Below are 23,832 nucleotides of genomic sequence, written 5' to 3' on the forward strand. Positions count from 1 at the left end.
TTACAGACTCATCTGTTAAGAGTTCAAAACCAGGGTCAGGTCAGATTCTTTATGAGCAAGGTACATTGTTGCTCTTTGGGAACAGACAGCAAAGGAATCTAGTGTTAATGTCTAAGGTCAGGGATCACTGTTATCCATACCTGCACCCATTTATCCATTTATTTATGCATTCAGCAAACATTCCCCAGGTACCTCCTCTGTGACCAAGATGGGCCAGACCTGCCTTCAGTGATGCTCATGGCCCAGTGAGGGAGACATAGCCTAATTAAAGAATAACAGGAATATTGATTTGGCACTGCAGTAAGTGCTATAAGGAAAAGAACACACTATGGCATGGTGTTCATTAACTTGCATGTAAAGATGAATTCATTTAATCTCTGCCTCCACCTTGTGAGGTCAGCGTTGTTACTTCTCTGTCTTGTTTAAGATCTGAATCTTCATCACTCTGGGTTGTCACTGTCTGTGAACTTTATGAGTGCAGGACTAGACCTGTCTTGGCTACACTGGGTCCCATCCCCAGTATCCCCTAGATCAGGGCTGGGAACAGTTATAACCTAGTCAATGTTTCCCAGATGAATTTTCCATCATCATTTATGGATATCTAGTGGAGTTGGAGATTGATGTCTTATTCCCATTTCTCTGTCCATTCCTCCCTGGCCCGCTCACAGTGGATGGTGAAGTCTCGGGTCATCAGCGAGCTCCAGGAGGCCTGCTGGGACATGATGTCTGCCATGGCTGGGGACATCATTGTGCTGTTGGACTCTGACAATGATGGTGTTCGCACCCATGCCATCAAGTTTGTGGAGGCCTTTATTGTCACCCTGTCGCCCCGCATGGCTGACTCGGAGGTGCCCCGACGCCACGAGCAGGACATCAGCCTGGACCGCGTTCCGCGTGACCACCCCTACATCCAATACAGTGAGCACCCGCATCAGCTGTGCCATTTGTCAGTGGCTGCACTGGTCCCCTTCCTGCTTCTCCTCCTCTTCCCTTTCTTCTTGGTCTTGAATTCTGGAAACATTATAATACAGTGGTTAAGTGCCTGGACACAAGTTCACTAAGTTCAAATCCCAGCTTCGCCACTTATATATCACTTATTATACTCGTTGTGTGAACTTGGGCAAGTTACTGCCCTCTGAACTTCATCTTCTTTTTGTAAAACGGACATGATAGTAATCCCTCTTTCACGAGTTAGTAGTGTGGTTCCATGAGGATGTGCGCACTCAGTAAATGCTAGCTAGTTTTATGGTTTTCCTGTTGCCAGTTATAAAAGTAGTACACACACACTGCTAAAGTGTCAAGCAGTAAATAACGAAGGGGTAGAAAGGGAAAATACCCCGTCCTGCTTGCTAGGGATAAATACTGCCTAGAATATTGTTTCCTTCCAGATGTTCTCTACGTAAAGACAGATAGTTGCCTGTATATATTCATAGTTTCCACGTTTAATGACATTTTGTTTACCAAAAACAGGACCATGCTTTCTGTCTTCAGCTGAGAGGCATTAGAGTGTATTGGCTTGTGTTTGAATCTTTATCTTTGGTAGTTGATAAGCCAGTGTCTGTTTCTTGGTAATTGGGAGTCATTGTCTACTTTAGGGTGTGGGTAATTAATATGGCTGGAGTAATGAGCATTCCACAGCCGCTAGCTATTCTTCCATATTGTTTGACAGTCTTTTTAACTCAACGATGTTATCTTCAGTTATAGCTTACCCTAGGAGAGTCATGTTCAGTTGCTAAACAGTATTGCATAGTATGGTTATATCCCATTTAATTTTTTTATTCAGTATTTCAAGTAATGTGGCATTCGTTATGTTTTTGCAAAGAAAGATATCCACCAGAGTTGTGAAGGGTTAACGTTTGGATACTGGATCAAGGAGAGTGGTGGGACAAAGGACTCTGAGTTCTCTGTCTGTGTGTGCGTACGTGTGTATACACACTTGAAGTTTACATCCACATAATTCATACAGTCAGTTCCCTGTAATTGGATATTTACAATTATTTCTAGTTGTTCACTATTACAAGCCCATGCTTTGAGCAGCCTCGTCACTCCATTTTTGTAATCATTAATAGTCAGTCTCATAAGACTCATCAGTACTAAGTTTTCTGTGTTTTTCAGCCGTTCATAGCCATCCGTGTACAAGGGCCAGCTCCTTTTGGCCCCAAAGGCTGTTTTCTCCAGAATCCTGGGAGAAAGATGCCTACTAACTGGTTCCCATCTCTCTCTTATTAGATGTGCTGTGGGAAGAGGGCAAGGCAGCCTTGGAGCAGCTACTCAAGTTCATGGTGCACCCCGCCATCTCCTCCATCAACCTGACGACGGCACTGGGCTCCCTCGCCAGCATCGCCCGCCAGAGGCCCATATTCATGTCTGAGGTGATTCAGGCCTATGAGACCCTGCACGGTAGGTTGGTCCCTTCCCCTTCCCCACTCCACTGGCCATTCCTGAGGAAATGTGAGCTTTAGGCAGTGGGCCCCCGAGAGATTCATCTAGTAGGTTAATCTAGTAGGTTGTGGACACAAAGAAGGATTCTCTATTAGACAGGGATCTTTTGGTTACATGTGACAGAAGCCTGGTTCAAAGCTGGCTTTAATATTGAGTTGTGTGTGGGTGAAATGACATGGTATCTATGAAATACCTTAAAATATTCCAGCCTCTTCCCCACTCCCAAAAAGCAGGGAGGATACATGTGCCAAAATAACCAAAATGTTCACGGTACATGGTGATTCATTGTACATTTTCTCTACTTTTGTTAATGTGTTAAAACAGATCATGGATCTGTCTCTGTCTCCATCTCTTGGCTCTTATTTTCTCCATGTTGGATTTGTTCTGTGTCTCTCTCTTTGAGGTAGCAAAGATGGCCCCCTGTAGCTCTAGGCTTCCATTCTATTCACTTGGCAACCCCAGGTAAAGAGAGTGTCTCCTTCCCAATCATTCCAACAGAAGTCCAGGACCTTACGTTCATTGTTTCTGATTGGCTGAGAGGAGATGACAAGCCTATCTCTGAACCAATCACAGTGGCTAAGGAATTGCTGCGATCTTACTGGTCCTGAGACTTGCCCACTTGGACTGAGAATGGAGCCAGGGTGGCTCCCTCAAAGGAGAATGGGAGTGTTGTTGGCTGAGGAAGGGGGGAAGGACGCTGGGCAGGCAAAATTACAGGCATCCTCTTTTGCTCTGGAACAAGGAAGGCTCGCTCATCAAGGTGACTATTAGGCATTCCAAGATCATTCTGGTGGCAGGGACCAACAGTGAACTGTTGTAGCAGTTCAGTTGGGACATTCTGGAGGTGAAGGTGATGATTCTAGTCATACCCAGGGGAGGCATATTGGAATTTCCAGGCCAGAGATGGAAGGAGATGAGATTTTATGTTTAATAAAAGGAAAGGTAAGCTGACTCTTTGCATTAAGGTTGACTAGTACTGATGGAGACCTCTCAAGGGTTTTAAGCATAAGCTTATGCAGGGGGAAGGATTTGAGAGCAAAGGAACTTTTTTGGGAGATGCCTGCAACCACTGCTGGGGCTTGGGGAGTGAGGCTTAGGCCTCACAAGTTCTGTCCACAGCAGAAAGCCCCTGTTTCTTTCCTCAGCCAACCTGCCCCCGACGCTGGCCAAGTCTCAGGTGAGCAGTGTTCGAAAGAACCTCAAATTGCACCTGTTGAATGTGCTGAAGCACCCAGCCTCCTTGGAGTTCCAGGCCCAGATCACCACCCTGCTGGTGGACCTGGGCACACCCCAGGCTGAGATCGCCCGCAATATGCCCAGCAGCAAGGATGCCCGAAAGCGGCCTCGAGATGACTCAGATTCCTCGCTCAAGAAGATGAAGCTAGGTGAGCCAAGGAGCCGGGTCAGGCCTGGCAGGAGGGGTAACAGGGACTGACTTTTAAAGTGTTCAGTTATTTACATTAAACTATAAACTCAATTTTTATTAATAATATAAATTACATTGTATAAATATGATGACATAATATCAAAATAGAATTATTAAAGTGTAGAATATACTTTAATTATTAAGTCATACAAAAAGGAATAAAAATAGTCTCCCTCTTTTCCCTCTCCCCAAAAGTAACCACTCCCCAAATGTTAACATTTAGCCTCATGTGTGTAGAGTTCTTTCTTTCGTTTTGTTGAAGTAGATTTTCTTTTTGAAGTAATTTTTTAATGATTGCAGTATTTATCAATAATGTCAACCTTCCTGACCCCTCAGAATTTTTTTAATCACTCATGTTTGTTTTTAGAACGTGTATGAAAGGATCATTTTTTGTTGTTGTTTTCATTTTAAAAAATAAGGAATTAATTTTGCTATAAGGAGTGAGGTAGGGATCTGTTTTTCCCCCATAATTAAGCATACAAAGCAGTGTTCTGTACCTTAATTTGCTGAGTGATCATCTTGGAGCTCTTTCTATATCTGCACATAGAAATCTACTGCATCCTTCTAATGGTGGTATAAAGTTTGAAGTGCATGTGGCTCATTTTACTTGTCTCCCTGTGGATGGATATTTTATTTTATTTTTTTCTTTATTGATATTAGAGAGAGGAAGGGAGAGGGAGAGATAGAAACATTGATGCAAGAGAACATCGACTGGCCGCCTCCTGCATGCCCCACACTGGGGATCAGGCCCACAAACCGGCGACCTCTTGGTTCATAGTTCAGTGCTCAACCACTGAGCTACACCAGCCAGGTGGACATTTTATTTTTAAAGTATAAAGATTGCTGTAGTATAATAGTTTTGCATAAGTGTTCAGTCATTGGACAAATTCTTAGTAATAGGACTGCTGGGGCAAAAGCTTTGTGCATTTAAAGTTATATTTTGCTCATCAGTTTTATTTTTCTATTTCTTTTAACTTTTTATCTTGAAATAATTTTGAACTTGCAAACGAGTGACAAGGATAGTACCAAAAACTCCTGTGTACCCTTCATGAGTCCAAATCCTACACGGCATTTAGTTGTCATGCTTCTTTAGTCTCTCTAATCAGTTCCCCATCCTTCCTCTGAACTTGGATCCCTTGATTTCTCTGGTGTAAAAGTACCCTTTTCCCTTTGTACATAATGAGCTGAAGGAGATACTCAGTAGAATACCTGTTTCTCTTCACACTTTGTCCCAGTAGTTATAGCATCCATTGACTACGGTTGCCTGCATCTGTTACTGCTGTAATGGTTGTGAAAGGACTTCCTTCTACATTTATTAGTTGGCATTCTGCTGTAAGGAAAAGTTGTGTTTTTCCTCTCCCCACTTATTGTCAATGTGGATTTGTGGATTCTTAATTATTCTCAGGTTATAATCCATTACTGTTGTCATTCATTTTGTTGCCCAGGTGGCCTTATATTAAACCTTTAATCTGGCTGTTTGCTGTGTCCCTTTAATGTGTCCTATAAGTTTTTTTTTTAACATTTGTTTTTGACATAACAGGATATTCTAGACTCATCTTGTACTTTCCTTACCCCATCCTTGGAATCAACCATTTCTCTAAGCAGCCCTGGTTTCCTTTAGGTAGGGAATAGTTTCAGAAATCAAATCTGAGCACCAGACGTGCCCATTGCTACCGGGTGCATTTAAATTCTTGATAGCCATTGCCATCTGTGTTCCCAAAAAACTGCACTGGGGTGTACACACTCACTCACACCAGCCCGGGACATTCTGTAAACCCTCTGGGTATAAACCGTATCCTAGGTTTACTTTGCTTTCTTACATGTGTTGGAGTCTGGCTGTACGTTGTTTTACATTCATTAGTCATTTGCATTTCTGTGGAGCACCCATTGGCATAACATTTCGTCTTGCTTTTGCCGCAAACTACTTAAATCATCACCCTGTCGAACATTCCAGCTTTTCCATTTTTATAAATACAGCTTCAAGGAACATGATTTTTCCTAAAAGCTTTTTTACTAAGGTTCAAATGATTCATTTTTTTTCCTTGAGCTAGAACCACTGTGCTTGTGTTCAGCCAGCCTGTTAATACTGATGGAGACCATGTTCCACTTCTCTGTGTTGTCTGTACTGCGGTGAAGTCTCTATGTTTTACCTCACATGGAGCTATACGTTTTTAGGGTAGGTATCTAGAAGTGGAACTGCTCTGTCGAAGAGATGTGCACATTTAAAATTTTGACCTACTAACAAATTGCCCTTCCAAAAAGCTGTACCAGTTTATATCTGCACAGTCCGTACCCCTACAAACCATCACTACCAGCCTTTTTTTCTGTCAGTCATAGAGGCAAAATGCTCTTATTAGGTTGTTTTTACATTTTCCTGAACCTGGTAAAGTTGAGTACTATGACAAAGGTAGAGGTTTTTAAACAGTAAAGCTCTGGAAATTATTAGTTAACCTTTTCTTTTTTTTCTTTTTTCTTTTTTTTTGTGGTTCGTGCCCCTAGCAGGAACCAAACCCGGGACTCTCTGGTCCACAGGCTGACACTCAACCCCAGAGACAAACTGGCCAGGGCTGTTAGTTAACCTTTTCATCTTCTTAGAGCTTAGTGTAATCAGCTGGGCTGGGCTGGCTTATTCCCATTTCCCAGATGAGAACTGAGGCCTAGAGAGGGGCAGTTTATTTTATTTATTTATTTTTTTATCCTCACCCAAGGACATTTTTCCATTTTTTGTTCAGATAGAGCAGGAGGGAGAGAGAGGAAGAGAGAGAGAGTGAAACATCTATGTGAAGGGACACATCGAGTGGCTGCCACCCGCACGACCAACCAGGGCCGGGGACAAACTGCAACCGAGGTACGCGCCCTTAGCAAGAACCGAACCCGGGTCTCTCCGGACCGCAGGCCGACGCTCCAACCACTGAGCCAAACCGGCCAGGGCAAGAGGGGCAGTTTAGTTCCCCAGGGTCATACAACCTTTTGATGGGAGAGCCAGGCCTGCAACTCAGATCTTCGTCCACTGCACTGCTTTTTTTATTTTCTTCTTTATTGATTTTGGAGAGAGAGGAAGGGAGAGGGAGAGAGAGACAGAAACATTGATGAGAGAGAACATCAATTAGCCGCCTCCTACATGTCCCCCACTGGGGATTTGGCCCACAACCTGGGCATGTGCCCTGACCAGGAATCGAATTGGCAACCTCTTGGTGCCTGGGTCCACACTCAACCACTGAGCTATACCGTCCGGGCATACTGCACTGCTCTTGTCTGCTGAGGCTGCCTGGAGGCAGGGGCCACTGGGCTCCCTAGGAGCGGGGAAGACCTGCTGCCTCTCTAGAGCCAGCATCTTATCTCCTTCTCTATCCCAGAGCCTAACCTGGGGGAAGACGACGAGGACAAGGACTTAGAGCCAGGCCCATCGGGGACCTCGAAGATCTCAACCCAGATCTCAGGCCAATCGGACACAGACATCACAGCTGAGTTCCTGCAGCCCCTGCTGACACCTGACAACGTGGCCAATCTGGTGAGGAAGGGTGGAAGCCATTCCCCACAGGGTAGCGGGGAGAAGGGTCTGACGGCCTTTTCCTGCTTCCACTCCACACTCTTCACCTCTCCAGATGCAGGCCCTCCTAACCTTGCATGGACCTCTTCTCTGATCTTTACTCTTTCAGGGGGTCACTTGTCACTACCCTCAACAGTCCCTCTTTAGGTGGTCTGGGTTCCCATCCAAACCCACTCACTGTCACTCTCCTCTCTGAAGGGGGCAGGGGGTATATTAACTGGAGAGTGAACCCCATGACTTGTGCCAAGTGGTGTGGGATTAGCCTTGGGGGCGGGATGGCCAGCATTTTCCTCGGATTCTCAAAGATCCTGCTCCGCAGAAAGAACTGCTGGTTTGAGTTGATTGAGGGTGGGGTGGGGAGTGGGTCTCACATCAGTCCTCCGGTTAGCAACACCCAGACCTTTCTCTTGAGTGCTCGTGGAAGAATGCTTCCCATGCTTGACAACAGGCACCCTTAGCCTTCCCTTCTCTCTACCTGGAGACGCCAAGGGCTTTAGTTGGGTGAATGCAGTGGGATTTCTGTTGTGACAGTGGCGAGCAGTTTTCTGTCCAGCTCAGATCTCTGGTGAGCTCCAGGCCTGGGTCTGCAGCCATCTCTGCATCTTTCTCTCCTTGGATATTCCACACGCATCACAGACTCAACATGTCAAAACTAAACTCATGGTGTTTCTCTCTACACTGCTGTACAGGCCCATGGCCCCTTCTGTGTTCTTGGCAACACCAGTCTCCTAGTTTCCAAGCCAGAAACCTGGGAGTTAAGCTCTTTGCCTCCTTCGTAATCCTTCCCTTCTTCTCCATCCCCAGGCCCCTGCCTGGTCCAGGCCCCACCCTTTCATCTGGAGCACCACCCACTTACTCCCTGGCTCTGGCATCTTTCTAACATACAAGTCATGACGCTTCCCTCCTCCATGGCTCTGTTTCTTTACAGATGAAACTTGAATTCAACATGCCCTAGGCCCTGTCTGATTTGGCTTCTATTGACTCATACTTTGTCTATCCTCATCACACTCGGAAAATTGTCCTTTTCAAATAACTGGCAGGAAGTTGTTTATAATTCTTATACTTTTTTTTTTTTTTTATCCTCATCCGAGGATATTTTTCCATTTTTTGTACAGATAGAGTGGGAGGGAGAGAGAGGAAGGGAGAGAGAGTGAGAAACATCGACGTGAAGGGACACATCGAGTGGCTGCCACCCGCACGACCAACCAGGGCCGGGGACAAACTGCAACCGAAGTACATGCCCTTAGCGGGAACCGAACCCGGGTCTCTCCGGACCGCAGGCCGACGCTCTAACCGCTGAGCCAAACCGGCCAGGGCTATAATTCTTATACTTTTATAATACCTGCTGTCTCTGTGGCAGTGTGCCACTCTGTTCTCCCAAGTACTGTGTGTCCTCACTCTTTTTTTTTTTTCAGGTTAGTCCTGCCATAGATTTGCTTGTTTTGAGTGATTTCCAAGAACTTAAGTTTTGTTGATATTCTTTTGTAACCTTTTATGTTTTATTTCTGCTGTCTTTTTTTCTTTCCTACAACTTTCTTTGAATGTTTTGCTCCAAAGTTTTTTTTTATGCAATTCGTTTTTTTTGTTTGTTTTTTTTTTAAGATTTTTAAAAAATTGATTTTTTAGAGAGAGAGAGAAACATCAGTGTGAGAGCAAACATCAGCCAGGTGCCTCCTGCACACCCCCTACTGGGGATTGAACCTGCAGCAATCTTCAATTGACCAACCAACTGAGCCACACTGGCCAGGGCTTCCCCAGCGTTTTAAGTTAAATGCTCGGCTTGTTAGTTTTTTGTCTTCTTTTCTAATATAGGCATTGAAGGATCTGGTCTTTCATCTAAGTATCATTTTGGCTGCATCCCACACATTTTAATTTATAGTTGTGAAACTCATTTCTTTTTGTTGTAATTATTTTTTGTTACCATTTCCTAACAGAGGATGTGCTCTGTTAGGGTACTGACTTTTTTTAAAGTCAATTTCTGGTCCGTATTACACTCTTTACTGAACCTCCTTCCTCTCTCTGGTCAGGGTACCAGCTCTGCTGCCTCTTAGCCTCTGCCCATGCTGTTCATGTACCTGGAATACATGCCTCCTCCCACAGCAAGACTTCACCCTTTGCCAGCCTGGTTCTTACCCTCCTCTCAGTTCTCAACCTAGGTGCCAGTTCCCCAGGCAGCCAAAGCCGCCACTAGCCCCCCTGATGTGTCTCACACACACACACACACTCTCTCTCTCTCTCTCCCTCTCTGCATTATTACTTGTTTTCCCTCTGACTTCCCCAGGAGTCTGAGCTCCACGAGAGCAGGCCCAGGTCTCTTAGCGGCCTGGGCGTGGAGCCAGTGCTTGTCAATGATTAAGGAAAGGCTCCTCTTCCTGGGCATCCCACAGGTCCTCATCAGCATGGTGTACCTGCCTGACGTCATGCCTGCCTCCTTTCAAGCCATCTACACCCCAGTGGAGTCAGCAGGCACCGAAGCCCAGATCAAGCACCTGGCTCGGCTAATGGCCACACAGATGACGGCCGCAGGACTGGGGCCAGGTGTGTGTCACGTGGAGCTGCCCTGGACCAAGGGTTGGCTCTGTGCCTCCTGGTTTCAGCTTACTGGAAGAGCCCCTCCTCGTGGTGGAGCAGATGAAAATCACATGAGATTTTAGGTGTTAACAATTACAGGTCCTGTTGATCTGTTGAGTGCTCAGTATTTTAGGCCCTGGACTTGGAAATCCAACAGACCTGGGTTTGAGGTCTGAGTTGAACTAGACTGTCTCAGCCACTCAATAGTTGTGTGACTTGGGCTAAGTTTCTTAATCTCTCTGAGCCTCCGTTGTTTGCCCATTTCAATAGTACTACTGAGTTACGAATTATGTTCAGTGACACACACAGCTCTTAAGTGTACACCTTAGTGAGTGTTCACAAAGTGATCACAGCAGTGAAACTGCCACTCAGATGAAGACGAAGTGGGAAGAGACGTATTTCTACTCCAAAAAGTTCCTACTTGCTCCCTCTGGTCGACACTCCCACATCCTCCCTCCAGAGATAATCAGCTTTCTGATTTGTGTCTTTGTAGATTAGTTTTTTCTAGTCTTGAACTTCATATAAGTGGGATCATGGAGAATCTGGCTTAATTTGCTTGAGATTCATCCCTGTTGCTGAATGAACCAGTAGTTTATTTTTTCTTGCTCAGTATTATTCCCTTCGGCAAGTAGGCCACCATTTGTTTATCCACCGTTCTGTTGATGGACCTATGGGTTGTTTGCAGTTTGGGGCAGTTGTGAGTAAAGCTGCTATGAACATTTGTGTACAGTGTTTCGAAGCACACATGCCCTTATTTATCTTGAGTATACGGTGGAATTGTTGGGTCATGTATTAGGGTATGTTTATTGCCATTAGGTACTTATTGCTTATCAGCTTTCCAAAGTGGCTGTTCTCTTAGATACTCCTTCCAGCAGTGCCTGGCATTTCTAGTAGGAGCCTCAGTTGTATTGCAGTGATAAAAGGCCTGCCTGCTCCAAAAATGCCTTTTGCAGATTTAAATGAGATTTGTATGTACAAGACTTAGACTAGAACCCAGCACACAGGAAGTCCTCGGGTGGGAGCAGGTGGGTCTGGCATGCCTGGAGCCTGTTTGCTGCCTCCCTCTCAGGTGTGGAGCAAACCAAACAATGCAAGGAAGAGCCCAAGGAGGAGAAAGTGGTGAAGCCTGAGAGCGTCCTGATCAAGCGACGCCTGTCAGCGCAGGGCCAGGCCATCTCAGTGGTGGGCTCCCTGAGCTCCATGTCCACTTTGGAGGAGGAGGCACCCCAGGCCAAGAGAAGGCCAGAGCCCATCATCCCAGTCACACAGCCCCGGTGAGTCCCCCTGCAGGTGTTGGTATAAGACTAGGGGCCTGCGTGTGTGTGTGTGTAAGACAGATAAACAGGTCTGGACAAGGGTCTTCTGATTCCAGAGTCAGTGTCATAACCACTAAGCCTTAGTTGTTTTCTTTTACATGAAAACATCCCCTTGCCCTGGCTGGTTTGGCTCAGCAGTTGGAGCATCGGCCTGTGGACCAGAGAGTCCTGGGTTTGGTTCCCACTAAGGGCACGTGCCAAAAAAACAAAAACAAAAATAACCAACATCCCCTTATGTGTTAAATCTAAGGATAAAGAGAATTAAATTGAGTTCACAATCATGATTAGATAATTAACTCTTGGGGTTGAGAGTGATCATGGTTTGTAACGTGTCATAAGTGCTGCTGGTTGTGACCATCATTGTCCTTGTGATTACCTCCCTTACAGACCCCAAATCCAGCCAGTCCCTGCCCAGTGTTCAGTCAAGGCTTGCTTACAGGGCCATGCCTGATCTACTGCCCCTCCAAGGTCTCTGCTCTCCTCTTGGTATTCCTCGAACAAACAAACAGGTCCCTACTTGAAGGCCTTTGCACTTCCTGTTCTCTCTGCCTAGAACTTGTGCATCTTGTCCCCTCTCTGCGTTCAGATCTCCTCTCCCTCATTGCCTCCTCATAGCTCTCTCCCTGAGATACCCTTGACAGAAACAAAGGAGCATCCCCCTCCTCCTCATTACCCTGTGCTCCGCTATGCCTCAGAGTCACAGGGGCATTAGAGAGGCAGTATGAGGGTGCCTCTTTATGGCCTGGAGAGTCACCGGATGGGCCCTGAGCTCCAGGAGGAACATTCCAAGTGTCTGTGTCTCTGTCCGTCTCCCACATAGGCTGGCGGGTGCCGGAGGGCGCAAGAAAATCTTCCGTCTGAGCGATGTTCTGAAGCCGCTGACCGACGCCCAAGTGGAGGCCATGAAGCTGGGCGCTGTGAAGCGGATCCTGAGGGCTGAGAAGGCTGTGGCCTGCAGTGGGGCGGCCCAGGTGCGCCCCGTCCCCCACGTCCATCTTTCCGGTCCCTCTCCCCGGAGCTTACCCCGCAGCAGAGAGACAGGCCCTCCACTTCTCCAAGCCTCCCTCTGTCCTCCGGAAGACGGAGGTGGTGGCAGCAGCTCCGCACAGGTGACAGGAAGAAGTGCGAGGACGAGCCCACAGTGAGGGCTGCTGGTGTCTTTTCTGGTCAAAAGTTTTCATTCTTAGTGATCAGATTCAGACATGCCTGGTTTAAATCCTGGTTCTGTCACTTGCTGGCATTGCAACCTCAGTCAACTGACTTTTTTCTAATTTTTTGAAGTTTGTTTTTAATTAACAAGTAGTATATGAACATACTCTCTGTTAAAAAATATTTCCAGGCTATACAGGTATCTGCATCCCACCCTCCCTAGACAGATTCAGGGAATCCTTCAAGGTCGTCTTTAGTGTATTTAAGTATATGGGTCCTGCTCCTAGAAACTCAGTGTTTTATTCTGTGATGATGATTTTTTCCCTCCCTTTTCATCCCCACCACCACCACAAATGGGACCTGCCGGGCATAAGGTTCTTCATCTTGCTTTCCCCGCTTAACCCCGGGTCTGCACCGGGGTTTTCTGGGTTTCAGGGCCCGATCACAGGGTGCCTAGGATTGCCACCCCCACACTGACAAAAGCTCGCTCTCGTCAGGTGCGCATCAAGATCCTGGCCAGCCTGGTAACTCAGTTTGACTCGGGCCTGAAGGCGGAGGTCCTGTCCTTCATCCTGGAGGACGTGCGGGCCCGCCTGGACCTGGCCTTCGCTTGGCTCTACCAGGAGTACAGCGCCTACCTCGCCGCCGGGGCCTCGGGCTCCCTGGACAAGTACGAGGACTGTCTTATCCGCCTGCTCTCCGGCCTGCAGGAGAAGCCAGACCAGAAGGATGGGTGAGGGGGATGGCCCTGCACCCTCCTGTCCCCAAGCTCCCCTCCTGTGTCCTGCCTTTCCTTTCTGGTTCCTGACCACCTCCATCTTCGTCACCACCCAAGTCAGTCCTCGGTGTGGGCTCTGGGTCACACACCCTCAACTTGATCTCTAGTTCTGCTGTTTGCTCCCTGACTGACCTGTGTCCCTCACCCTCGGGGCCTCCGTTTTCTCATCTGAAAGTACGTGCCTGCCTTGTGGCTTGGTTTGATGTTGACTTCTCTCCATCACCATTTCTTGCCTGAACCAGTTCTGTACCTTCCTCTTGGTTCTCAGCCTACAGCTTATCTGTCCATTCTCCACACAGCAGCCAGGGGACGCTGTATAATGTAAATCTTGTCTTGTTACTTCCCCACTGAAAACCCTTCCTGGGTCTCCATTGCTCTTGGGATAAATTGTAGGCTCCTTACTATGCCCTGGGACCTTGTGGAATCCAATCCTTACCTACCTCTGTAGCCTCTTTTTTTGTCCCTCTGCTCCTTGCTACCCCCCAAACTTGAACCACACTAGCCTTCTGTCTTCTGTTCTTAGAACATGCAAGTTCAGGACTTGATACTCCTGTTCGCTCTACCTGGCATGCTCTCCCCCCACTGCGTGGCTGGCTCCTTCTCATCCACCAGCATTGACTCAAATGTTATGTCTTTTGAGGCCTCTACATCTAAAAGAGCTCCCCGCCCCCCCCCCCGCCTCCATCTTTTCCTCCTGTTGCTGTTTTAAATGAGTAGAGGTAGGAGTCCCCAGTTGACAAAGGGGAGAAACCAAGTTTCAAAGAGGTAAAGTTTCTGCCTAGGTCACCCAACCCGCTGCATTTGAACCCTGCCCTGTTCCCCCCGAAGCTGTAACAGGCTGAGCTCCCTGGGAGGCCAGGTGGCCTCTCTGCAGCCGTCCCGTCCCTCCCTCTCTGGCAGGATCTTCACCAAGGTTGTGCTGGAGGCTCCCCTGATCACGGAGAGTGCCCTGGAGGTGATTCGAAAGTACTGCGAGGACGAGGTGAGGCGGGGCAGCAGACCACCCTCTGTCCCCAGCATAGTGGCGCAGGCAAGAGCCCTGCCCCCTGCAGCCTGTGGCAGGGGACAGGGCCCTGGTTCTGAGGGGTGCACAGCCCAGACCTTGTGGACGGTGTTCTGTGAGGGACAGTACCAGATCTGAGCAAGGCAAGGGAGCCATCCCAGGTCTCGCTGCAGGTGGCTTGAGCCCTGTTCCCATCCTCCTGCTGCAGAGTCGCACCTACCTGGGCATGTCCACTCTTCGAGACCTGATCTTCAAGCGCCCGTCCCGCCAGTTCCAGTACCTGCATGTCCTGCTAGACCTCAGCTCCCATGAGAAGGACAAGGTGATTCCCCACTGCCCCGTGCTGGGCTCCTGGAAGCCATTCCTCTGTCCTGAGGAACCAGTCTAGCCTCTGCCACATTCCCCTGGGAGGTACCTTTCTTGCAACAGTTTTTGAGTGATGTTTGTTTCTCCATTTATAATGTCAAGAAGCTGCTTTGAATATACACACACGTATACGCCCACCCTCCCAGGAAGGGCAGTCCCATTCCCACTCTCACTGCACCCGTGTTGGTGAGTCCCTCTTAGAGCCTGGCGCTGTGCTGGGGCCTGTCCGCAGTCGGGGAGGACACTGAGGAGTGGCCCTGCGGTGGCTGGGAGTCCAGCCCCTTTGATGGGGTGGGCAGGTAGGAAGGTAGGAGGCTTCTGGAGGAAGAGCCAAGACCTGAAATACAAGCGGATGGGTGTGCTCTGAGCAGAGGGCACAATGTGTATGTGTGTGCACGCGTGCGTGTGACTGAGAGGGCCCTTAACCCATCGCTGCTGCCGCCTCTTGCCAGCTCCTTTCCTGGCGTCAGGTGACTGTTCGCTCAGCAGACCCTCACTGTGCCCTGGCTCGCCTGTGGTGCTGGTGGGCACAGCAGTGCCCAGGACCAGCCCGTCTGTCCTCATAGCTCCCAGCGGAAAGTGAAACAGGATGTAGCCAGGGACAGGCATTCTGAGCAGCGGGAACTTCCATGCCAAGTCTCAAAGCCGGGGGGAATGCCACCACTTTGAGGAACTGAGGGAAGCTGCTTCTGGTTGGAGTGGAGCAAGTGAGGCAAGAAATGGTCTGAGGTGGGGCTGAGCAGGTAGACAGTGAGGTGATGCTGGGCCCCGAGTGGTTCATCCTTGGGCACAGGTAACTCAGCTGGGCCTGGGCTTGCTCACACGGGTGCGGCCGAGGTCGGAACAGCTGTCTTCCCCTGCACATCTTGCTGCCACTCTCCTCAGGTGCGTTCCCAGGCCCTGCTGTTCATCAAGCGCATGTACGAGAAGGAGCAGCTGCGAGAGTATGTGGAGAAGTTTGCCCTCAACTACCTGCAGCTCCTGGTCCACCCCAACCCGCCATCGGTGCTGTTTGGAGCAGACAAGGACACAGGTTCATTGCAGATTCGTCAGATGCGTATTGAGCACGTGCTGTGCCCCGGGCTCTGGGCTGGACCCTGGGGACAGCTGGATCAAAGCTGAGCCCTGCCCGGCCCACTGGGGAAGCCTACAGCCAGGCAGTAATAACCGGCACCAGCAGGCCCAGGACGGCAAAACGAAGGGGCTTTAGGAGCCCAGAGGGGCGCCTGGTCTAGCTTGCAGGGTCAGGAAGAGGATCCTGGAGGGGGGACATTTGGGCTGAGAGCTGGAGGACAGAGAGCGCCAGTGGTGGAGCTCCAGGAAGGGCCAGGCAGGATCATCAAGACCTGTTCCCCCAAACTACAGATGGGGAGACCTGGGCCCCAATAAAATGGACCATTCCACTGGAAGGTTTAGGCTGTGAAGGGAAGCACAGGAAGGCCCCCAGGAGAGGCCCTGGCCACGTGATACCCAGAGGAGGAGAGGTACAAAAGAGCTGGGCAGCAGTGCCCAGGCAAAGGCTCCAGAGTGGGGGACCTGGGGGGACTGTCAGAAGTAGGGCGTAACCAGAACACAGGCAGGGGCCATCCCATGAAGCCTGGCAGGTAGAGCAAGTTTAGGAGCTGGGGATTTATCCCGAGGGCACAGGGCAGTCATGGCCTCTCCTAGCAGGGGAAGAACAGGGTCAGAACTGCACTTGGGAAAGACCTGGCTGCCCTGTGGATTGGTGGTTGGAGGAGAAGAGGTGGGAACTCAGTGCAGAGGCTTCTAAAGGGAGCAGTCCTGGTTCCACCCCATTTCCCTGATGATTGGCTTCCTGCCCTGGAACAGTTTGCTTCTGTGCCCACCCCCCAAGAAGGGACAGACACTGGGTGGGGGTAGGAAGGGAGTGGGGCCAGCCTGATCCCGTCTCCTGTCCTATCAGAGGTGGCAGCGCCCTGGACCGACGAGACAGTAAAACAGTGTCTGTACCTCTACCTGGCCCTCCTACCTCAGAACCACAAGCTGATCCATGAGCTGGCAGCTGTGTACACTGAGGCCATCGCTGACATCAAGCGGACAGTGCTGAGGGTCATCGAGCAGCCGGTGAGGCCCCTGAGCTCACCAGGCTCTGCCCACTGCGGGCAGGTCTGAGTCCCCACCTCCAGCCCCTCCCCTGGTACCTCCACCTCCGTGTGAGCTAAGCACGAAGGTTGGTCACTTCAGGCCGAGCTGCTGTGTGCACATCTGTCCACTCGTGAGAAAACAACAGGGTGGCCCCGCAGTTAGAGCTTAGAGGTGCACAGACCTGGGTTCACCTTCTGCCTCTCACTTTCTCACTGTGCAAACTTGCACCCCTTCAGTGAAGATGGGAAGATGACCCAGTCCCCGGGCTTGTAGGGATCCCTGTAAACATCTGTCACTGGTATCACTTCTGAGCTGGCGCTCCCCCGCCTCTGGCCACAGGGTCGCCCCCATGACAGTCGGCTCAGTTGCAGACAGGTACCTGAGATCCAGAATGTCTGCCCTGCCTGTTTGCAGCTGGGTTTTGAAACCACTTTTATATCTCTGCCCCTGGCATTTTTTCTTTTCTTTTTTTCCTACAGATACTAAATTTGAGATGACCTTGGTTAAAAAGATCATATAGGTTTCAAGTGTACATTTCTGTGATGCAAGTATATTACATTGTGTGCTTACCACCCAGTGTCAGATCAGATTCTGTCACCATATATTCAGTTCCCTTTACCCTGTGCTGATGTTTTTTTGTTACGTAATGCTTCCAACATAATTGAGAGGAGAGTGTGGTATCTTAATTCCCACACACCCGCCACCCAGATCCAACAGTGTCCTTCCCTGTAACATGGGGATAATTGGCTCATTGTGAGGAGGAAGCAGAGTCTTCTCTGCAGCCTGAAGGTGAGCCCGCTGGAGTGGGGGCTCCTCGAGGACAAAGATTTGTCAGTTCCACTCATGACTGTAAACGTCAGGCAGAGGAAAGTACAGTCCTTGACGCCTGGCCCTCTGCTCCTTGTGCTGGGTGCTCACGGAGGCAGCAGCCAGGCTGGGGTCCTGGCAGCCATGGGACGGGGTGGGCAGGGGTCACTGATGCCTTCGGAAACCAGAAAAGCTTTGATGGAGAAATTGAAGGACAGTTTGGGTGGTCACTAAAGGACAGGTTAGGTAGAGACAGCCTGCCACGGAGGAGGCTGGTGCTGCAAAGGTTTACGGGCTGCAGGAAGTGCGCCCGTGTGAGATGGGGTGGGAGCGATCAAGAGGCTTCTGCCCTACCCCCTGCTTTCCCCAGATTGCCTCCGTTCTCTGAACCCTGTCACCAGCCCCCGCCCCGGCTTATTTAGATGAAAGTGACATACATTGTATTAGTTTAAGGTATCCAACATAATGACTTAATGTACGTACATATTGAGAAATGGATTGCAGCAATAGGTTTAGCTAACATTCATCAAATTTCTTCTTTTAATGATGAGAACTTTTAAGATCTGCTGTCACCAGTTCTTACTCTAGAGTCTGCAGCCCCCAGCCACCCTGCCCTTGATACTTGGGCCTCCCCGAACGTCCCCAGTGGGCCCCCTCGTCCTCCCCACATCGCCCAGCTCCTCCCTCGGGCCTTCCCTGTCATCCTTCTCTCTACCTCTAGATCCGAGGAATGGGCATGAACTCTCCAGAGCTGCTGCTCCTGGTGGAAAACTGTCCCAAGGGGGCAGAGACACTGGTCACGAGATGTCTGCACAGCCTCACAGACAAAGGTGCCCCATTGGGAGCCCCACCTACCATCCTTTTCCTCCAGTGCCAGGCCTTCCCACTGCCCTTCCCCGGACCTGGGGATTAAAGCTGGTGGAGCCTAGATGGTTGGCCCTCTTGTGGGTCCCTCCCCATCCTTGGTCCTCAGTTTCTCCACCCAGAACACTGTATGGCTAAATGCATTTGAGAACCAAGGGCCAAGGATTCGTGCCCTGAAATGAAGTTGTTCCTCCCCTCTCCCACACACCCACCACCGTCTCCCCCCTCAGTGCCCACCCTCCCCCTTTTACCCCCAACACCCGTGCCTTACTCTGCCTGCAGTCCCACCCTCCCCGGAGCTGGTGAAGCGGGTCCGGGATCTCTACCACAAGCGGCTGCCAGACGTCCGCTTCCTCATCCCTGTGCTCAATGGGCTGGAGAAGGTATGGAACTGGGTGGCCAGGTGCCCCCACTGATGAGGACATGGCAGGGCAGGGACCCCGAGGAGGTAGGCATCTAGGTACCCATGTCACATGCTCTGTGGGTACATTCTGGGGCTTGTCAGACCAGGGATCAATCTCAGCTCAGCCTCAGCCTCAGCCTCATTTATGACCTCAAGCAAGTCAATCCCCTCCCTGAGTCTTGGTTTCCTCCTGTCCTGAGGCCTAAATGAAACCACAGAGGTAGGTCTGCTCCCAGCATGTAGGAAACCTCTCCATGCCCCCATCATGTGCTTCCCCCAAATCTTGTTACTAATGAGCTGTAGGACCTTGGGTGAGCCTTGATCTCCTCACATGTAAAGAGGGGGTGATGGTAACACTCTGTTCGCAGGGGTGTCGTGAGCTGGTCCAAGGTGTGTGCAATGGCGGGCTCAGGTGGGGAGTGAGGAGGCTGGGGCTGTCCAGCCCAGTGAGTGGGGGAGAAAGCCAGCCCTGAGGGACCAGAGGGGGTGAGGAAGGAAGAAAGCATCAGAGGGGCTCAGCGAGGCAGGAGATTGTGTTACCCACCCCTACCCAGGGCAAGCGGAGGGGGCCGCTGACCTGCCTCCCCTGCCCCCCCCCCCAGAAAGAAGTGATCCAGGCCCTGCCGAAGCTCATCAAACTCAACCCCATCGTGGTGAAAGAGGTCTTCAACCGCCTGTTGGGCACCCAGCATGGTACGTAATGCGCTCCCCTCCCCAGTGGGGACCAGCTCAGCCCTGGCCCTCAGTTTCCCTCCTACTTGGCTCCCTGTGCTTTGGCTCCCTCCCCTAGGAGGCCCCCCTCAAGTGGTCAGGCAGGAAGAAGGGGTCCCAGAAATGAGGTGGGGAATGCTGCAGGAGGCTGTGATGCCACCTTTAAGGGAGAGGGGCTCATCCTGCTCCTGGAGCTGCCATCCAGACTCAGCACCCAGTGTCTGCCCAGAGCTCCCAGGCCACCCTCCTGTGACATTTGGATCGTGATTTCATGCACAGCGGGGGCAAAATAGTGGAGCTGGAGTCTGACTCTATAGTGGTGTCTTCCCTTCTAGGACCCAGCTACTCTGTCTCCCTCAGGCACCTTGTGGCTCCTCAGCTCTTACCTGAACCCCTCAAACAAGTTGGTGAGGGGCGTTTTGTTTGTAATGGTCAAAAATAAATAAACTGAACTTTTAACTTAGAAAAACTACCCACGTGGCTAAAGCTAGGGTTCTTGGAGGATGTTCCCCACAACCTGGTGATTTAACACGTGTGTGGGCGCGCGTGCGCACACACACTGGGGCCAAAAAAAAACACCTGCAGGGCCATCGCCTGACCCCAGCCTGGCCTGTGTGGCAGACGCCCAGGTGTGTCGGTGCTGTGCTGGGGACCCCAGGAGCTCATTCTAGCCCTGCCTTCATGGGTGCACAGCCCAGTAGGGAGGGAGAGAAACAACCAAACCACACTCAGATGTGGCCCTAACTAGGGGAGCCCAGTGGGGTAGGGGGCAGCAAGAGAAGGCCTTGCATTGTGAAGGAAGACTTCCCGGAGGGGAGGGCTTTCCAGCTGCTGCCTCATTCAGATGCTTCCTGTGTTCTCGGTCTCCTTCTTCCCCTTCTCTTTGTGCCGCCCCCCCCTCCCATCGATGCAGAGGATGCCTTGTCTTCATTCACTGCTCCCCCAGTCTGGGGACTCGGACATCTCTTCACTTAGGCTTCCATACTGTCTCCTACCCCTACCCCGCTCTCTCCACTGCAGGTGAAGGGAACTCGGCCTTGTCCCCCCTGAATCCTGGAGAGCTTCTGATTGCATTACACAACATTGACTCAGCGAAGTGCGACATGAAGTCTATCATCAAAGGTGAGGCTCCCCCCACCCCCGTAAGTGGCCTGGCCTCTGCAGGCCCAGGAAGAACCTCGGTCCCCCCATGCCCTCCCTTGAATCTGCCGAGTTGGCAATTATGCCACCTGCTGCCCCAACTCGGAGCCCCAACACCCACCCTTGTTTTCTTCCCTCCCTCCCTCCTTCTCCTTTCCTTCCTCCATCTGAGAAAATGGTGCACGTACTGTGTGCTGGCACAGAGTTGTCCTCAAGAAAGCTGGGGAGGCCTTCCCTCCCCAGCCCTGGCCCAAGGAGCGAAGGAAGCAGAGTCCGCAGCCTAGTGTGTGTGGTGGGCAGGGACAGAGGGCACCAGGGCCCGGTTGGACCAGGAAGAGATGCTCAGTCCAGTCTGGGCTCCGGTTGTGACAGGAGAGCACTGGGCGGGGACGGGGGAGTTGGTGACAGACAGACAGGCTCACCAGTTTCTGATAGCTGCTGTCACGCTCGACTGCACACTTCGCCTGAGCCAGGCCCTCCCAGGTGCCTTGCAGGCCTGCCTGCCAGTCCACACCGCCCGTTACCTGGTGAGTATGTGGACTGCCATTTTGTGGACGAGGAAATACTGGTTCCAGAGAAGTTCAGTGCAAGTTACTGAAGTGGTGTAGTGGGAAAACAGGATCTGAAGTGGTAGAGCTGAGCGGGAATCCCAGTCCTGCCAGTCCCGCCGGTTCGCCTCTCGTGGGAAGACTTCTCCCTGCGCTCTCAGCACTCCCGCCCCCTCCCTCCCCGGAGGAGGCTTCGGCCGAAGCCACGCTTTCCCACGGAGGGAGGCGGAGGTGGACGCCCTTACTGTCGCTCGCTGTACTCAGAAGACAACTGTCCTTTGATTCCTCCTGTCTCCTTTAAGAGGGGGTGGGGGGCTCCCCTCCTTGCCAGGGTACTTTCATGTCTAGCCTGAAAGAGCTTCTTCAGTGACTTAACACCTAGCCTTCCCCAGCAAGTTCTCTGCCACTTTTAGATCAAAAGAGGAGGATTTAAAGCGCACACTACAAGTGAGGAGGAACTGAGGCCTCTAGTGGCTGCCCCGTCCCAGCACTGCCCTGACAGGAGGCGGCCTAGAGCGGAAAGGTGGTCTGCTTTTCGAGAGAAGCTAGAAACAGGGCGTTTTAGAAATACCGTGATGAACCAAAAACCAAACCTCATCCACAAACCCTCAGACTGGATGCAGCCCCTTGTGGAAGGGTCTGGAAGCTAGGAGTCCAGGAGCTGTCCTTTTACTCACACGGTTTTGCGCACAATTTGAGGGGATTCACAGACCCCACCACCCCACTGAGCCCGTTTGTGGACCTAGACTTAGTGTCTGATCGCACGGGGGAAACAAGGCCCAGGGAGAAAAGGGCCTAGCTGCAGGTGACACTGGTGGCCGGGAACCAGGTCCCTGGAGATGTCGCCAAGGCCTGGCCTTGGGAACCCCACCTGCTTCCTCCAAGCCCAGGCCCACACACAGCCTCCACGCTGCTGAGCTCCTGGCAACCTTCAGCTGCCCCCCCCTGCCAGCTGTTGCCCCACACCAATCCAGTCCGTTGCCAGCACGTTTCTCTGCTCGCACTGGTGACTCCATTTGCCTGCGCTCCAGATTCAAAGCACGGCCCTGTTTTGTGTACCATCGCAATCCCCTTAGCTGGTCATGTCAGCAGCCCTTGCTGCCATTCCCCCCTAACTCACCCTTTCTCTGGTGAGTTTTTCTGTAACTACACCTGTCCTCAAGTCTAGTCCAGCAATTCACTCACTGAGCACTTCTGTTCAGCTGTGCTGGGCCGTGCTTAGGGACACAGCAAGGGTAGAGAGCTCTGGCCCTGCCCTTGCAGGGGTCACAGTCCGTCCTCAGTAACAACTCAGAATGAGCCAGGTTCGGATAGGGGAGCCCAGAGAGGCCACCCAACCTTCTCTGGTGAGGGGCAGACAGAGGGAGGGCTTCCTGGAGGAGGGGACACCTGAGCTGAGGCCACAGAAGGATGAGTAGGAGTGAGGCAGCAGAAGAGAAGATGATCCCAGAGGAAAGAGGAGCAATTGCAGAGGCCAAGATACACACTTGCATGGCCTGTAATCCTTGAGAAAAGCGTGGCAGGGCCCCGCCCACACCAGGCCTCCTAGGCCAAGTGGTAGTTTGGGCTTGATCTCTTGAGGGCCTCTGGGAGGTGCAGGGTCAGGCTGAGCTTTCTACACGTATGGAGGGTGGATTAGAGGGCTGAGGGGGAGGTGATTCCAGAGGCTTTTAGGCAGAATACACAGGAGCCAGGGCTGCCTGGAAGGGAGGAGGAGGAGGAGGAGCTTCCTCAGTGTCTGGCCTGTCCTCTCTGGCACTTTACTCACTTAAACTGTCCTCTGTCCTTTGGCCTAGATACCCACCCTATGCCCCAGCCAGCCTTCTCCCCGCCTGTCTTCCTATACTGCTTCATCCTCCCCCTTTTCCTTATGGGGCCCCCCGCATTTCTTATAGGTGCCCACCCCTGTTCTCCGTTAGCCTCTCAAGGATTGGGGGCCTTTCTTTTGGCTCAATAAAGACTTCCTTGTTGACAGACTCACATGGCCAGTGGTGTTTGGGGAAGAGGGTGTTCAGAGGCAGTTCGTGGGGTCCCATTAGCACAGTGGATTGGAGCACCGCCTCTCCCACTGATTTCAGGGTATCAGCCCACTGCTGAGGGAACAGACCCTAAAGCCTTCGGGGTGCTTGCGTTGTGCCAGTCCTTGGGCCCTGGCTGCTGAGCTGGGAGCCTATCGGATGCCCAGGCTTCCTCCTCTTGCCCCTCCCTCATTACTCGGGTTGTCCCCTGCAGACCCTAGGTTTGGCCCCCCAGCAGCAGCACCAGCCTTGTGCCCTGATGAGGGTTGAGAGTGGGCAGTCCCTTGGCCAGCCTGCTGGTGAGGGCCATCTATCTTGTCCACTGTGGGGGCACTTACAGAATTTAAAGCAGCCTTCCTGTCTAGTAGGGGTGGAGGTGCCATGCTGCCCAAAGCCAGCTGGAATGGGTGCCCTGTGGTTGGCAACATGTCTTTCCCACCTCAGCCCTTCCGAGGGTTATCCCCAGAGAGAAGGGGCCAAGGTCTACCCACTATGTCCAGTGTGGGGCTTCTGGAGCTGGCCATGTCTTTCCTCTTGGGACAAGCCTCCAGGCTTTTGAGGGCCAGGCCAGTCAGTGTCCCCTCAGAAAGAGACCCTCTGCCGGCTGGGGGAAGTCTTCTGTTTCGCCCCTAGC

General features: G+C 51.3%; 1 protein-coding gene across 3 annotated transcripts in view; it reads left to right on the forward strand.

Annotated features, from left to right (window-relative positions):
* The window catches only part of SYMPK (symplekin), a 36,619-nt gene that overhangs the window by 10,285 nt on the left and 2,502 nt on the right, over positions 1 to 23,832 (forward strand). For all 3 annotated transcript variants that reach the window (XM_036275030.1, XM_036275029.1, XM_036275031.1), the window contains 16 exons: positions 669 to 918; positions 2,230 to 2,400; positions 3,588 to 3,827; positions 7,225 to 7,379; positions 9,806 to 9,956; positions 11,059 to 11,263; positions 12,126 to 12,276; positions 12,952 to 13,187; positions 14,133 to 14,214; positions 14,444 to 14,557; positions 15,487 to 15,634; positions 16,526 to 16,686; positions 18,236 to 18,344; positions 18,661 to 18,761; positions 19,384 to 19,474; positions 20,513 to 20,614. In XM_036275030.1, the coding sequence (XP_036130923.1) occupies positions 669 to 918; positions 2,230 to 2,400; positions 3,588 to 3,827; positions 7,225 to 7,379; positions 9,806 to 9,956; positions 11,059 to 11,263; positions 12,126 to 12,276; positions 12,952 to 13,187; positions 14,133 to 14,214; positions 14,444 to 14,557; positions 15,487 to 15,634; positions 16,526 to 16,686; positions 18,236 to 18,344; positions 18,661 to 18,761; positions 19,384 to 19,474; positions 20,513 to 20,614 (2,467 nt within the window). The remainder of the gene's footprint in view (positions 1 to 668; positions 919 to 2,229; positions 2,401 to 3,587; positions 3,828 to 7,224; positions 7,380 to 9,805; positions 9,957 to 11,058; positions 11,264 to 12,125; positions 12,277 to 12,951; positions 13,188 to 14,132; positions 14,215 to 14,443; positions 14,558 to 15,486; positions 15,635 to 16,525; positions 16,687 to 18,235; positions 18,345 to 18,660; positions 18,762 to 19,383; positions 19,475 to 20,512; positions 20,615 to 23,832) is intronic.

Source organism: Molossus molossus, unplaced genomic scaffold, assembly GCF_014108415.1.
Source record: "Molossus molossus isolate mMolMol1 unplaced genomic scaffold, mMolMol1.p scaffold_m16_p_21, whole genome shotgun sequence".
Lineage (NCBI taxonomy): Eukaryota > Metazoa > Chordata > Mammalia > Chiroptera > Molossidae > Molossus > Molossus molossus.